At 36.0% G+C, this 16,350-nt stretch overlaps 2 protein-coding genes across 2 annotated transcripts; both read right to left on the reverse strand.

Annotated features, from left to right (window-relative positions):
* Positions 1–388: 388 nt before the first annotated feature.
* Positions 389–2,731, reverse strand: LOC107913977 (uncharacterized). Its single transcript, XM_016842671.2, has 3 exons — positions 2,336–2,731; positions 1,103–1,302; positions 389–954 (listed from the first exon to the last, which is right to left on the reverse strand). The coding sequence occupies exons 1-3, from the start codon at positions 2,423–2,425 to the stop codon at positions 702–704; spliced, it is 543 nt and encodes a 180-aa protein (XP_016698160.1). The 5' UTR covers positions 2,426–2,731; the 3' UTR covers positions 389–701.
* A 662-nt stretch (positions 2,732–3,393) lies between these two features.
* On the reverse strand, positions 3,394–8,159 carry LOC107915253 (COP1-interacting protein 7). The gene is made up of 8 exons (XM_041113630.1): positions 7,841–8,159; positions 7,561–7,737; positions 7,071–7,198; positions 6,858–6,915; positions 6,617–6,769; positions 6,100–6,377; positions 4,127–5,856; positions 3,394–4,022 (listed from the first exon to the last, which is right to left on the reverse strand). Exons 1-8 carry the CDS (start codon positions 7,897–7,899, stop codon positions 3,825–3,827), a joined length of 2,781 nt encoding a protein of 926 aa, XP_040969564.1. The 5' UTR covers positions 7,900–8,159; the 3' UTR covers positions 3,394–3,824.
* Between the last annotated feature and the right edge of the window lie 8,191 nt (positions 8,160–16,350).

Below are 16,350 nucleotides of genomic sequence, written 5' to 3' on the forward strand. Positions count from 1 at the left end.
CATTTGATCACCTGAATCTGAAGGAAGATTAGCAATGACTAAATCAACAAATTTCTACTTGATTGATAATTGAGTATACACGTGGTGTAGAATGATGGCTGACAATATGTTCAGTTAGCTGATGATTTGTTGTTCTTTCACATCTTTTGTATCCGACGACAAAGTTATATCGTGTCTATCAAAATATGTACAGAGTCTGTCTGATATCAATTTCATGATTGGTCATATAAGCAAGTCTTCACATCGTACCTTTCGTTTAAATACTAAAAGAAGTCATTTGCATATTATCTCTTATATCATCTTGGGTGTTATTTACAGACAACAACCAGATTCAGACATTGTTCCAACACAGTCTCAAGTTTCCACTAAAGGTTAGGCACTTCAAAAATTAAAACCTTAAAAACTCTTTTATAAATTCCCATGGAGATTAAAATATATTATTGAAAAAATACACTCTCAAATGTCACTCTAATCACTTCACATACTAAAAAAAATGAAACACTAAGCGCTTAGAAAACATGCAAAATGCTTAGCCAGAAACCTGCAACGTAAAGTGGGAAAAACACAAGTACATGTCCATGTCCATGGTAAGACGCATGTATACTAAATCACACATGCTGTAACCTAAGTTGTCTACAACAGAAACATTAAGGTCAATCAACAATGAATAAAATTTTATGACCGCCTCTGAGCATATCCATCTACAGGTTTCCCATCCTCACTCCTGTGTCTTTGCCGTAGTTAACTGTTGCATCATTAGCCTTCGAATAACTCACATAGTAAAGCTCAGAGACTACGGCTGTTAGGAAAGCAAATGCAGCCCCAGCGGCAAAGACACCCTTTCTCAGTGTCGCACACGATGGGGGATCATTTAAGAGATTCTTGTACTTGGTGTGATAAGCATTCCGCACTGACCCTGCCAGCAGGCATACCTCCGCAATGAAAAAGAACAACCTGAAATAGCAATGCAACACATCGTTTAGATGATAAGAAACACTAACAGAAAGAATTAAAAAACACTGTCATTGACCAGGATGCTCAAAGCCTCTTCTTGACCATTAAGATAAGATTGTTTAAGTTATTGTCAAAACTCAAAACATACCAACAAGTGATGAACAGAACAACTGCCCATGCTCTAGATCCACTTGGTCTCATGGCCTTTCCACAGCATAAGCACCGACTTGTCACCATTATTAGTATCTGACTAAGCAGAAGGAATAGGAATGAACCCACACCCAAACCAGTTGCAATATCCTCATCATAAACACAATAACTTTCTTTCCCATTATTGCCAACAGAGGCCTGCAAAAAGAGAACGGGAAATTGTTACACTAAAGCTTCATTGAGGTAAAACATCAAACTAATCCCACAATCTATTCCTTGAAACAAACAACTCTGCAATTCTAATACCTTTTCCTTTTACAAACTCGTATTTTTGTTAACACCATGAACCAACTTAGTGAAACAATTTGTGCAAATTTTATTGTCAAAGACTACCCAATTAAAGAGTCATTAATGTATCCAGATATAAACATGTATACAAAAGTATCTGATACACCATTGCCACTCCACTAAACATTTCCACTGTTGTCGAAAGAAGCATAGTCTATGACCGTACCACCAACAGCTACTACTTCTATAAAGAAAAGCAACGATGAGAATTCTTCAATGTGATCACCTATTTACATGACACTAACAGAACACGAGCGTACTTAATATGGGTTCAAAATGTTCCGAGTCTTTGCGGCTCTTCGATTGAAGTTCTAATTAAGCCATACTAGCAGTAACAAAGCATTTAAAATGAAATTAAAGAAAGACAACGTTCTCAACATTGTACATGTTTCTATGATATTCTTTCATCACTGAGAAAGCTTTTTCCATAACAACTGCAGCAAAACAATGTTCCCTCTTCAGTACTTCGGATATAAGCCTCCTTAAACTTACAGCTGAATCTGTTAACCCATCTTTTAAATAAAATAGTTTGCACTTTGCGCCCAAAAATATTTGAAGCACAGAAGCCATGAAATGAGGAATTTGATAGCAATATCTTGGCCTATCTGACCAACAGGTTAAAGCAGATTCATTCTAGATCTAACAAACAATATAAAATTATCTGTTCTTTTACAAGGCGAGGAACCAAAAAGATAGAACTTTTCGCATACAATAAGGGGGGGGGGAGGCTTAAAGTTTTTAATCAAATTTCTGGAAATTAGCAAATCAAAGCAGGTTAAAAAAAATGGTCATCTCAGGACAAAGAAACGAAATTGAAGCGGCAAAGAGATAACAAAAAATAAGGCAGTTTAGTAAATATAAAGGGGAGAGTTAGAACACTCACAGTACTTCTCCTTTGCTCAGCAGCAACAGCAAGGGCGAAAGCAATCAGATCAATCACAAAAACCAGAGCCAGTAGCAAGGTTGAAGCCATAGTTCAAGCAAACAAAGAAGAAGGAAAATCTCGAGAAAATATGAGCCAGAGAAGCAAAAAGACGCACACAAAAACAGTATTAATCAAAAGCGCTAAGCAAGTGGAAACAATGCTGAAGGGGTAAGTACTTTAGACACTTTAGTTTACGCAGCATAAATAAATTTACTAATTAATAAGCAAAGGGCAAAGTGATCCAATAATAAAGCAACCTGGATTCTCTCGTTTCCTACAATAACATGATGAACCTTTATTTCATTTACTTTTTTTCTTTTCAATTTCATCGGAAATTATTTTAAATTTTTAATCATCTTATTTTTGTGGGATTTGTTAATATTTTAAATAAAATATTTTTAAATTCCAATCAAGTTTGACTAATTTTTTTTTAAATAGGTCCGGTCCGACTTTTTATTTTGTTTAATTATAAAAATATAAAGAAATAGCTTTTTGAAAATTTTAAAGTAATTTTAATATTTCAAACTTGAGGGCAAGCGAAACCAACCGTTATGAACAGCTTGTATCCCAAATTTTCCAAGCTAAGATCAATAAAATTTAGTTTATTGTGAATTTAGTCTTATACTTTGATTTCATAAATTTTACTCATTTACTTTTTAAATTTTAAAATTTTAGTTTTGACCTAAATAATAACAATTTAATTCATTTATTGGTCCTATATTTAGTCTATATTGTCCAATTGAATTATTCAAGTCTTTATATTTTTCGAATTCTGAAATTTCAGTATTGACACAAATGTCAATTTTTAATCCATTAACTGAATTTTTAGGGAATAATATATAAAAATAACAAATTGACATGATAAAAATATGTTTGTCACATTAGATTTTTTAAATAGCAAAACTCAATTAATATAAAGTTATCATTAAAGATTTAAATTTTAAAATTTAAGAAGTACATGGACCAAAAATAACTAAATTAAAATACAAAGACTGAATTTAACCTAAAATTTAACATTTTCGGTGAATTATATATATATATTATTCATCGTATATCTCAATAGAAAGTCTCAAGTATACAAATTATTATACACGAAACAAACATTTTCCAAGACAATGACTGACATTCGTAATAGATAAACATATGAAGAACTAATAAGTATGTGTTGATTGAGTTTTATTTTACTAATTAAAACAAACAATAGAGGAATGAATTGCAGGTGTAACTCAAAAATATTGACAATGTATACAGTAGTAAATCTGGCATCTGGATCAGCTTCTTGATTATATGATCTGCAGTGCATGTTCCAACCAAATTTAACAGGTAAGACTATCCTTGGCTCCACACATTTCAGGCTTGCATCAATATGTCCACAATAAGTGTCATATCTTCATATCTTTAACTATTCATAAGATGAAGGGTCTCTGTGGTCTCTGTGGCTTCTTTCTTAAGTTGCTCTGAGTTTGATAGAATTCATCCTGTTGCTTGCTTGAGCACTGGAAACATTTTTCTTCTGATCACTCTTGGTGGATACAGGTGATTTCTTGGATACAGGTGAAGCATATCCCGAAGCTGCAGTTCTCTCAGCAATTCTCTTCTGCCGTTCAATCCGTAGTTCTTCCATCTTCCTTCGCATCTCTTCTTCCTGGTGATAGGCATGTATTGACGTTAGAAGATGTTAAGAAATGAAGGGAAACTGTTCATGTTAAAACATATTGGTTGGTACTTGGAAGACATATTCACCATTACCTTCTCCAACTTGCTTTTCTGAATAGCGGACCTACTAACAAGAGATGGTTTCTTGCTCCTAGACACATTTTCAGCTTTGATCTTCCCGATGGGTCCATTTAGAGCTTTAGACCTTGCTTCTTTGGCCGGCTTTTTCGCTTTATTTTGCTTGGCAATGTTCTTATGATTGGAAGGAACTTTCTCAACATCATCATCATCACATTTGCTAGCTGCACTTCTATTTGTTTCTGTGAAAGATAAGTCGATTTGGTAATCCATTGTCCAGGAGTCTCTGGAAGACTCGTATCCAGGGTTTCGTTCAAGCACCATGCAAAGATCAATTGGCTCAGCATCAACTATCTTATGCTTATCTTGTGAAACATCTATTGCGCCATCTGGTTTGCTATGTGAAGTTAGATCTGCAACCATGCTTATATCTGTTTTCCATTGCGAATCATCCTGATCGTCACCTGCTGGTCGAGCTGCTACCATGAAAGAATCATCAACAATAACATCTTTCACACTCTTCTGAGAATATAGATGGTCACTCTCAACAGATAAAACACGATCGCCATTAAAAAGCATATGATCATTGGCTGAATGCTGGTTTTCAGGCTTTACATGGTGGTTTCCAGCAAACCAATCTTCTTCCTTTCCACACCTGATTACAGCTGACTCATTTGCAGAAGCAGATATGAAATCACCAAGCTTATTTCCTGATTCTGCTGATCTCTCTGTAGGTAACAAATCCACTTCTACACAGTCCCCTTTCTTCATAACCGGGCGATATCTTTCTCCATTAACAAAATCATCCAACTTCACCCTACTTTCATCAGTCTCATCTCTCTCAGTCACGACAAAAGAATCAACCAAATCTGCCCGCTTAATGGAAACTTTCTGAGATTCGAAGTTCAAAGGAGTGGTAGAAGAAATTTCACCATCAAGGTTTCTAGCTATGAAATGTTCCTGAACATCCTCAGCTTGCTTCCATTCTACATTCACACTTGCATTTTCCTCACCCACCATCAGAAGGTTTTGGAGAGCATCCCAGTTGCCATTTCTTTTTCCTCCCTCTGCTGCGTTTACGTCAAGGTCATTAGAGTCACTCTGATAAGAACCATCGGTTGATTTTTCTGCAGTGTGGTGGTTCTTGTCTGCACCTCTTCTTTTGTTGTGACTTGAGTTTGACTTGCCTGAGTCCTTCAGCAACTTAACTGCATCATCCACTTTCTGTTTTAAGGAATCTGCATCAATCAGATCATCCTCACCAGAATAAGATCCATCCGAAACAAGATCTTTTTCTCCACTTCTCCTCTTTGGAGTGATGTAGTTAATATTGCGGATGACGACCGTTCTGGATGACTTCTTACGGTTTTTCTTCCTATATGGAGGATCTGGTGATGACTGCCTTCTATCTTCCTGTTGCACGTCTGAACCTGACTCGCTTCCAGAGTCAGAGCCACTGGATTCTGTTTCCCTTTCTTCTCCTGAATAATCAAGTTGTTTTCCATTTGCCGATTTCTTCTTTGGCTTGGATGATGATTTCTGGTTTGTATTAGGAGGCCACTGCATATTCATCAGATACGGAAGTGGTACAGGCTGCATAGGATGGAAGGGATATCCTTGATATTGAGGTAGCTGGCCTTGAAAATTATACATATGCTGTGGCATCTGATTTAGCCATTGCACTGGCACTTGATATTTTATGGTAGTTGATGATGGTGTCTTATCTGATGCAGGTGAATTCTCATCTGCATGTACATCAGAGAAGCCAAATGTTATCTATTGGAAAATGAAGAAAATTCAAATCTAGTGAAAATAAGAGATGATATGCTCGCCATCCTAGCGTGTGTTCTAATCCAAAAGTAAATTTTACATTCATGAGGATTTAAGGATGCCTAATTGATACCGAATACGTCAAGCAAACCTTTAATTACGGTTTTTGTTAAACTCAAGGGAAAAGGCAAGAAAAATGGTGTAAGCCTCTGAGATACCTTTCTTGCAGTCCACAGCTCCAGCACAGGTCGAATCTGATTTTGATGCTTCCAAAGATTCATTTGGAGCATGATCACCAGTAGATGCACCATTAATGGGGAAATTCGGCACGACACTCATATTAGGGTTGCTAATTCCATTTGCAAGCACAATGCCAGATGTTCCCAATAATGGCAGTTTTGCTGGTGAGCATGCCTCAACTGCAGCTAGTTCTTCCATCCAATGACGGTCCGCATGCTTTTTCTTGCATAATTCCTTGAAATTAATGCATGCTTCCCTAAAAATAATCAATGCTTATTTATAAGACAGAGCTTATGTGGAACTAGTCTATGATAGCCAAACAACTTTAGTGCATCTGAAACTTGATGATGACCCACTTCAAAGAAACATTCAGATACAGAATAAGAATTGATCTATTAAGATGTGACTGAGTTCTTAGTGTGTGGTAACTGGAAAAGTATTAGAAATGAACTAGTAGAGCAGAGTCCCATGATACTTATAGTTAATGGTGCACACCTTAACCTGGTTGCTCCAAATGCATCTGCAAAGGAAATGAGATGTTCCATATTTTCCATTGCAAACCCAGCAACCAGCCCACGAGCATAAGTCATTGCTTGCTCTTTCCATAGCAAGGCTTTTCGAGTTTCCAGTAGCCGTTGAAGTTGGACCCTGATCACCAAAATGACCCAATGAATCAATGATATTGATATGGGTATCCAATGCACTAGGAGTACGAATTAGTTTCAAAATAAGTTACTTGGAGTTCTCTTCCAGTATGATGCCACTATTTCTCTCATTTGTATAACCGTTGGCATCTGATCCATACGACAAAAACAAATCAATTAGGAGATAAACTGCAGTTGTTAAAAGTAAAGTGATGTGCAGTGGTTCATTTTGAACCAGCAAAGAGATTTGAGCAAAATGGAAACTTGTGCTAGCAAATATTTAAGTCTTTGAGCAATGAGCATACCTTCCCCCTGCTTTCCATCAGCATTAGCTAATTCGTTGGCTTGAATTGATCTCTCAATTTGCAAGATTTCGCTTTCTATAGTGACAAACCTTTCAAGAACTGCTGGTGTGCTGACAAAGCGCACAAATCTGCACCACAAACAAAAACATTTTAGTCTGAAAGGGTTCTCTTCTAAGCCTCCACCCTCTAATGAACTATAGCTTATTAGAATCCACCATCAGATTGCAGTGGCCGGTTAATTTTATCATAATCCAAGAAATGAAAGGACTAAATGCTTGAACTGATATCTGATGATTAGCCAAGACTTTGAGTGTTGTAGATAAAACTGGCATCAAAATTAATTTTGTTCACATATAGAGATCAAAAGATTAAATGTACAGATAAGAATCATGGGACATAAACAGAAATCAGATCAATAAACTATGCCATTCATTGCAAATTAAATTCCAATATTGAAAAAAGAAAGAAGAAAGAATCAGTAGCAGATTACCTCTCAAAAGTAGCCTTGGTGAACCAAGGTGTAGAGGGAGCAGGTGGCTGCAGAGTAATCGAATACCCACCTTTGGAAATCTGATCTCTTGCAAATTTGAGGTGACAAATGAAGGGTTCAAAAAGCCCAGAAGCAAGCTTCTCATTCTTTCCTTTGTAGAATAGCACCAGATTAAATCTTCAACCCCAACCCCCCCCCCCCAAAAAAAAATCAATTCAGTTCAGTACTTCAGTTCAGTCATTTCATTACAAGAATGTGCAAGTGTCAAATCGCGGATTACCTAGTTCGAGTTGGAGTGAGTTGAAACAAAGCACGATCAAGGAGAGTAGCTGAATCCATTAGGAAAAAAGAAAAAGAAAGAAAACAATCAAACAAAAAGCATATTAATGATATTCTTGAAGTAAAGTCCAAGCTTTGGGTTTGGTTTGGTGATTATCGGGAAAGTGCAAAGTGCAAAGTGAAAGAATTAATGAAAGTGCTGGTCAGAATCGTTAAAGATGTAGATTTTGTTTGAAAAGATGATGAACAACTGTAAATGAACGTGAATGAAAGAGAAAGCTAAGAGATAGAAAGCCAGCGAAAGATGATGAAGCTTCGCACATGCAAAGGTTGATTGGAACGTGAAAGGCCCACAAATAATTCATCCATCACATAAATTACTACTAACTTTTTTGTTTTATTTACAATCAACGAGGAGGTAAGACAATCTAAACACCTACCAAGATCAATAACTTTTCACCAATACAACAGTTCGGTAACTTGGAAGATTTGATTGTAACCTTGACCTCACTTAGTTGATATCCGTACCTGCAACATGTTGGGTTAAATTTCCATTATCGTGGCAATGAACTTTGAACGTGAAGGGATGTTGACAAGAGAAATTGAAGGAAGTGGGCTGACATTTTAACCTATTTTTTATCTTTGTAAAGTTGGGTTTGTAATAATTGATAAGTTTGTTTTCCTCGTGCTCATGTTGGGTTAATAGAATTTCGGCCACAAAATTGGTTTCCAAGAAAAAGTTAGCACCGACTCGCTTTTTTATTTATCCTCACTATAATGCAATCATTATAATGCAGATTCCCTCTTCTTATTCTTAAAAAAAATTAATTAATAGTAACTCATATTTTTTTTATTTTGATTCCAATTTCATTTCATTTTATTTCAATTTTTACTTTTAAAAAATTTATCAAAATTATTTTATTTTTACAAAAAAAGATAAATATTTATATCTTTCAATTTCCCAACTCATCCTTTAATTGGGTCCAGACTTAATGGGTATGGAAAGCCATGTAAATATTTTTGAAACGAAAATTTCCCTCTATTTTGGAGCATAGATCTACCATGGCATTGGGGCAGTGTGAGTAGGTAGAAGAAATTTGTTTGGAGCCAACTATGAGACAGCTAGATATCAAACCTTATCTGGAAATTCTAACATTTTGCTATTAGTTAAGATTTAAGACCCACTCCCTTCATTATTCTCTTATATTATTGATTTATGGTACTTGTGGGGTTGAAACACCCCAACCAAGCTTATACTTATACCTTACAAAGAACAACAAACTAAAAATATCTTTTATTTTATTTTCTTTTCTTTTTTTAATTTCAATTTTCCGTTGAAATGTTGCAAAATTATAATTCAAAAAAAAAGAAGATATCTTATTCCCCTGCAATTTCATCGTGCCGCCCAAATTCTAACCGCCAAAACCAATTTCATTTTTTGTTAATTAGTATTTCCAAGAAAGTCCTTTGCGGGAGTTTCGATAAAAGTTTGATGCAAATAAAATAATGTTGGTGGTTACTGGTTAGAATGATATATTATTATAAATTACTCTATTAATAATTAAAATATATCTAAATTATAATTTCTTTTTAAATTCCCCTTAATTTAAACTTTACTTTTCAGAATTCTCTCCTCCTTTTTCAAAACATTTCACTACGTTTGATTTTAAACATTGAAGACAATATATTTAATTAAATTTTTTAAAAATATTTTTTTTGAAAAAGAAGTAAAAATATACGAATACTAAAAAATAATAAAAAGTCACCAAAATTTTTTTTGCAAAAATAAAAATGATGAGAATAAAAAATTTTAACTTTTAAATAAATTAACTCTGATTCAAACTCGTATAAACAAAAAAAAATATATAGTCTATTTTGACTCAACAAATTGTTTTTTAAATTAACTAAATTTCTAGGAGGTGGTTTTGTAGGAGGAGCCATTTTCTTTACAATTTCACAAAGAATAACAAATGGGATATTAGCAATGTGGTATTGCAAGTTGTAATTGTGGAAAGCTTGTTAATGTTGTGAATTAACGGTCAATGTTAGGCACGTGAGAATCAGAGATGAGAAAATTGGTACATTGCCTTCTTATTTCCTCAGTTCAACTACCAAGGCAACACAAAGTACATACATTTACTAGGATTAAATTTAACGTTGGTAATTTCTGCTACAAATTCAATCGCTGCAATAACCGTCCTCCCTCAATTGTTTGATTTAAAAAAAGTGAATTTCGTCCATTTTGCATCATTTCTGGTTTCATTGACTCTCTTCATTTTTTTTCCTCTCTGTTAACATGAAATTTTACGACATTTTTCTGATGGAAAATAGCAGCTATCATCATTTACACATCTCAATGAAATTTTCATTTGGCTAAATACTTACTAGTTGAACACTAGTCGCTAAGACTAAAATTGCAGCACTCAAATATGAAACTATAGACGTGAAAAGTGAAAGCCCCATAATTTCTGAACGTCCCTTTAAAGAAAAATCTTATTACTTGTAGTGGAGGAATCTGCAGGAGTGGCCAAAGAAAAGTCAAGAAGGAATTCAAAAAAGGTTATGTGTGTTGTTCTAATAGGGTTGGAAGCGTGTAAATTATTGTACTAAAAAATCACACAAAGTTCAATTCCCAGGGAAGAGAGGTGGATCACATGGATCTCTTAAATACCAAGTCTTTCCTTAGACAGAATATCCCTTCTATAGTAATTTAATAGCACAATTAAATACTACTATTATACCCTCAAATATTGAAAGAAAAATAGGACAAGAAAGAACACAAGAGATTTAACGAGGTTTGGTAAATTATACCTACGTCCTCGGGCACTAACACCAGATGATAACTTTACTATCTCCAAAGTATTACAAACAAATAGAATTCCTTAAGAATTCTCAAATGGGAGAAGAGAGAAAACTAAGAGAGAAAGATTGGTTGGGATGATTGAAATGAGAAATGAGAAGGCCTATTTATAGTTGAGGTTCAAGGACCAAACAATAAATAGCCCATTATCTCAATGACCAAAAAAAATTTATCCCATGCCACTTTTTCAAAGTCAACTTTAGGGTGCTAAACTTGCACCACTTTGTATTGTTTGCCATTAATGTTGTCTCCCATTAATGTTAACAATCTCCACCTTGAAGATTTGATTAGGATAATCACATATTCACACACTTCCTTCAACTCCCCAAATTCGATAAAGTTATCTTTTGTAGTGCCTACAAATGCACTCTCGAGCGCCATACACCTGAAGGTGCTCAAATTCTCAGGATGTTAATCAAGTTCAAACAATGATTAAACTTGATTGTTGTTACCACCTTGGTCATCATATCTGCGGGATTATCTGCTGTCGGAATCTTCTAAAGTAGAATTTTTCCTTTTTCAAAGACTTCCCAAACAAAGTGATATCTTACGTCGATATGCTTGGTTCTTGAATGATAGACTTGATTTTTCGCTAAATGAATAGCGCTCTGACTGTCACAATATAAACTTATGTGACTTTGAACAACTCCTAAGTCTTTCAACAATCCATTAAGCCAAATAACCTCCTTAACAGCTTCTGTAACTGTCATATATTCTGCCTCTGTAGTAGACACAGCTACTGTAGACAGTAAGGTAGACTTCCAACTCACTGGGGCTTTCGTAAGAGTAAACAGATACCCCGTAGTTGAACGACGTTTATCTAAATCACCAGCAAAGTCGGAATCAACATATCCAACTACAAACTGACCAAGTGCTTCATCCTGTTCAAAAATTAAACCAACATCTACGGTTTTTCGACGATACCGTAGAATCCATTTCACAGCTTGCCAATGTCCTTTTCCAGGATCATGCATATACCTGCTCACAACTCCAACAGCTTGTGAAATGTCAGGCCTCGTACACACCATCGCATACATCAAACTCCCAACTGCATTAGCATATGGGACTTTCGCCATATATTCTCTTTCATCTTTAGTCTTCGGAGATAATTGAGCACTAAGTTTCAAATGAGAAGCAAGTGGGGTACTTACATGTTTTGTGTTTTCATTTACACCAAAACATTGTAATACCTTTTTCAGATATTGCTTCTGATTTAAACAGAGCTTGCCTCTCGGTCTATCTCTACTTATCTCCATGCCAAGAATCTTCTTGGCCTCACCTAGATCTTTCATCTCGAACTCTTGATTCAACTGAGCCTTCAGCTTATCTATCTCATTTTGGCTCTTCGAAGCGATTAACATATCATCAACATACAAGAGTAGATAAATGAAAGATCCGTCATGCAGCTTCTGCAAATATACACAATTGTCATATTTGCTTCTTGTGTACTTCTGCCTTCTCATAAAGCTATCAAATCGCTTGTACCACTGCCTCGGGGATTGCTTCAATCCATATAGCGATTTGTTAAGCTTACAAACCCAATTTCTACCACCAGCATCTGTGTATCCTTCTGGCTGAGTCATATAGATCTCCTCTTCTAACTCACCATGCAAGAAAGCCGTCTTAACATCAAGTTGAGCTAGCTCCAAATTCAACTGTGCTACCAATGCCAACAAAATTCTAATGGAGGAATGCTTCACAACAGGGGAAAATACATCATTGTAGTCAATTCCCTCCTTCTGAGCGTAGCCTTTAGCTACCAATCTTGCCTTGTAGCGAATATCCTTCTTGCTAGGAGATCCATCTTTCTTTGCGAATACCCACTTGCATCCGATTGCCCTTTTACCTTTCGGTAATTGCGCCAACTCCCAAGTATTGTTCTTCCGGAGAGACTGCATTTCTTCATCCATGGCGCTTTTCCATTTATCACTTTCTAAGCTTTGCATTGCTTCTTGATAAGTGATAGGAATATCATCAACAACGGGAAGGGCGTAGGCCACCATATCAGTAAATCGAGCAAGTTTACGAATTTCTCTCCGTGGCCTTGCAACTGCAACTGGTTCTGGTGTACTTAGTGGTTCTTGGGTCAGAACCTCTTCAACCTCTAATTCCTCCATTGTGGCTGGAGAATTAGACTTATTAACTGGGCAAATCCCCATCTGCTCAAACTCCACCTGTTTTGGAGTACACTCCACCTGCTGTGGAGTATTGCTCGTCTGAATATCTTTATCTGCTACCTTTTTCAATGTGGCAGATTCATCAAAGGTAACATCTCTGCTACAGATCATTTTCTTTGTGCTTAAGCACCAAAGACGAAATCCCTTCACTCCAGAAGTGATTCCCATAAAGAGAGCTTTCTTTGCCCTCGGATCTAACTTTGACTCCTTCACATAGTAATATGCAGTGGTTCCAAACACATGTAAGGAATCATAATCTGTAGCCGGTTTTCCAGACCATACCTCCATAGGAGTTTTTCTTTCTAATGCAGATGATGGCAAACGATTAACAAGATGGCCAGCGTATGTCACAGCCTCAGCCCAAAATTGCTTGCCCAACCCAGCATTGGACAACATACATCGAACTTTCTCCAGCAATGTTCGATTCATACGCTCTGCCAATCCATTCTGCTGTGGTGTATCCCTAACTGTGAAATGTCGAACAATACCATACTCTTGGCACACATCGAAGAACGGATCACTTTTATATTCCCCTCCATTGTCCGTCCTAAGCTGCTTGATTTTCTTGCCAGTCTGGTTTTTGATCATAGTTTTCCATTTAAGAAAAACTCTAAGCACTTCATCCTTAGTTCTCATGGTATACACCCAAACTCTTCTGGAAAAGTCATCAACAAAAGTAACAAAGTAGTGTTTTCCTCCCAATAAAGGTGTCTTGGAAGGCCCCCACACATCTGAGTGAACATATTCCAAAATACCTTTTGTATTATGGATAGCAGTACCGAATTTCACTCTCTTTTGTTTTCCCAGAACACAATGCTCGCAAAATTTTAATTTGCAAGCCTTTGCACCTTTCAACAATCCTTGCTTTGCCAGAATTTGCAAGGATTTTTCGCTGGCATGTCCCAACTTCATATGCCACAACTGTATTGAGTCCAATTCTTTGTTGCCGGAAGCTGCAGTGACTGCTCCAATAACTGTACTACCTTGGTAGTAATACAAGTTATTTTTCCTGATGCCCTTCAATATCACAAGTGCGCCAGATGTCACTTTCAAAACCCCATCTTTCATAGTAACAATTGAACCATTGGATTCTAAGGCTCCCAATGAGATGAGATTTTTCTTCAAACTGGGCACGTACCGAACATCAGTCAGAACTCTGGTTGATCCATCTTTATTCTTTAATTGAATTGAACCTATCCCAACAGTTTTACAGGCATTGTCATTGCCCATATAAACAACTCCTCCATTTAGTTCTACTAAATCAGAGAACCACTCCCGGTTAGGGGACATATGATAGGTACAACCCAAATCCAATATCCACCCATCTGAATGGAACGACGATGATGATGCAACCAGTGATAGTTCAGAGTCACTAGTATCATGCTTAGCAACACAAGCATCTACAACAGCTTTTCCCTTATTCTTCAGCTTTGGACAATTTTTCTTCCAATGGCCTTTCTCATGACAAAAAGCACATTCATCTTTCCCGAGTCTGGACTTTGACTTTGATCTCCCCTTTTGAGTTTTCTTCCGAGTGTATGAACGACCTCGGACTACTAAAGCTTCTGTATCTCTGATTGAGTTTTTCTGTTTGTCCTTTTTTCTCTATTCATAACTGTATAAGGCCGCACAGACTTCGCTCAGAGATATATCACTCCTGCCATGAAGTAGAGTAGTTTCTAGGAACTCAAACTCCTCAGGAAGTGACCCCAACAGCATCAAAGCCAAATCTTCATCTTTGAATGTCTCATCCATATTCAGCAAATCAGTGACTAACTGATTAAATTTGGTGATGTGATCATTCATTGTGGTACTTGGGACGTATGTGAAGCGAAACAGTCTTTTCTTCAAGTGGAGCTTATTTTGACTGTTTTTCTTCAAAAATTTTTCTTCAAGTGCCACCCACAACTTATTTGCAGAAGTCTCCTTTGAAAAAGCATACCTCTGCTCTCGAGAAAGGCATGATCGAATTGTGCCACATGCCAACCGATTGATCGCCTTCCAATCTTTCTCCTGTACATCATCTGGTTTCTCTTCATCAATGGCAATGTCTAGACCCTGCTGAAAAAGGGCATCTAGAACCTCACTTTGCCACATACCAAAATGGCCCGTGCCATCAAAGATCTCCACGGCCAATCTTGCATTTGCAATTGTCGGTCTTGTCCACATGGACGATGTTGAAGCTCTTACACCGACCGTTTTCTCCATAATCTTTCAATATACCTAAGGAAATCTTTTCTGATGTGGAAGATTAGTTCAAACTGCAACCACAGAGCATACTACGATTAACCTTCGGCTCTTGATACCACTTGTTGTTCCAATAGGGTCGGAAGCGTGTAAATTATTGTACTAAAAAATCACACAAAGTTCAATTCCCAGGGAAGAGAGGTGGATCACATGGATCTCTTAAATACCAAGTCTTTCCTTAGACAGAATATCCCTTCTATAGTAATTTAATAGCACAATTAAATACTACTATTATACCCTCAAATATTGAAAGAAAAATAGGACAAGAAAGAACACAAGAGATTTAACGAGGTTCGGTAAATTATACCTACGTCCTCGGGCACTAACACCAGATGATAACTTTACTATCTCCAAAGTATTACAAACAAATAGAATTCCTTAAGAATTCTCAAATGGGAGAAGAGAGAAAACTAAGAGAGAAAGATTGGTTGAGATGATTGAAATGAGAAATGAGAAGGCCTATTTATAGTTGAGGTTCAAGGACCAAACAATAAATAGCCCATTATCTCAAGGACCAAAAAAAATTATCCCATGCCACTTTTTCAAAGTCAACTTTAAGGTGCTAAACTTGCACCACTTTGTATTGTTTGCCATTAATGTTGTCTCCCATTAATGTTAACAATGTGAAATGGAAAAGAAAAGAAAAGAAAAGAAAAAACAAGTTTAATTTGATTTCCACAATCTGGAGTTCATATGACCAGAAAAGTTAGCTTACACTATTTACTAAGTCGCAGATTACTGTAGCTGATTTCTGGAGGACTGAATCAAACCCTGTTTTATATTTAGATAGAATAGAAGTTGTCGAGAGATTAAATTCAAAGTTGATGTTAATTGAATATTTGATATAAAATATTTTTTCATATAACCCGTGATTCAATTAACTATTATATTACCGTTTTTAAAATCAAATAGAATAAGCAAAACCAACTCATCATTGAATTTATTTATTTTTTTTAGGAGTTTATAGATGAAATCACGAGTATAATACAATTGTAAATAACACATATTTCAAATAATTATAATGAAAATTAACTTAATTTTTAATTAGATTGATGAATCAAGTTTTAGTTCAATTGATATTAATATTATTGTCAATGTAAAAAATTAAGTTCAACCGCGTTTATTCTCCTATTTAAAGATTAGGGAAGAGTTATAAAAAGTTCTAGACATTTTATAAAAATAAAATTGCAAATTGTCCGAAAATTAGTTATTTGCAAGAAAAAAGAA

Source organism: Gossypium hirsutum, chromosome A05 (assembly GCF_007990345.1).
Source record: "Gossypium hirsutum isolate 1008001.06 chromosome A05, Gossypium_hirsutum_v2.1, whole genome shotgun sequence".
Lineage (NCBI taxonomy): Eukaryota > Viridiplantae > Streptophyta > Magnoliopsida > Malvales > Malvaceae > Gossypium > Gossypium hirsutum.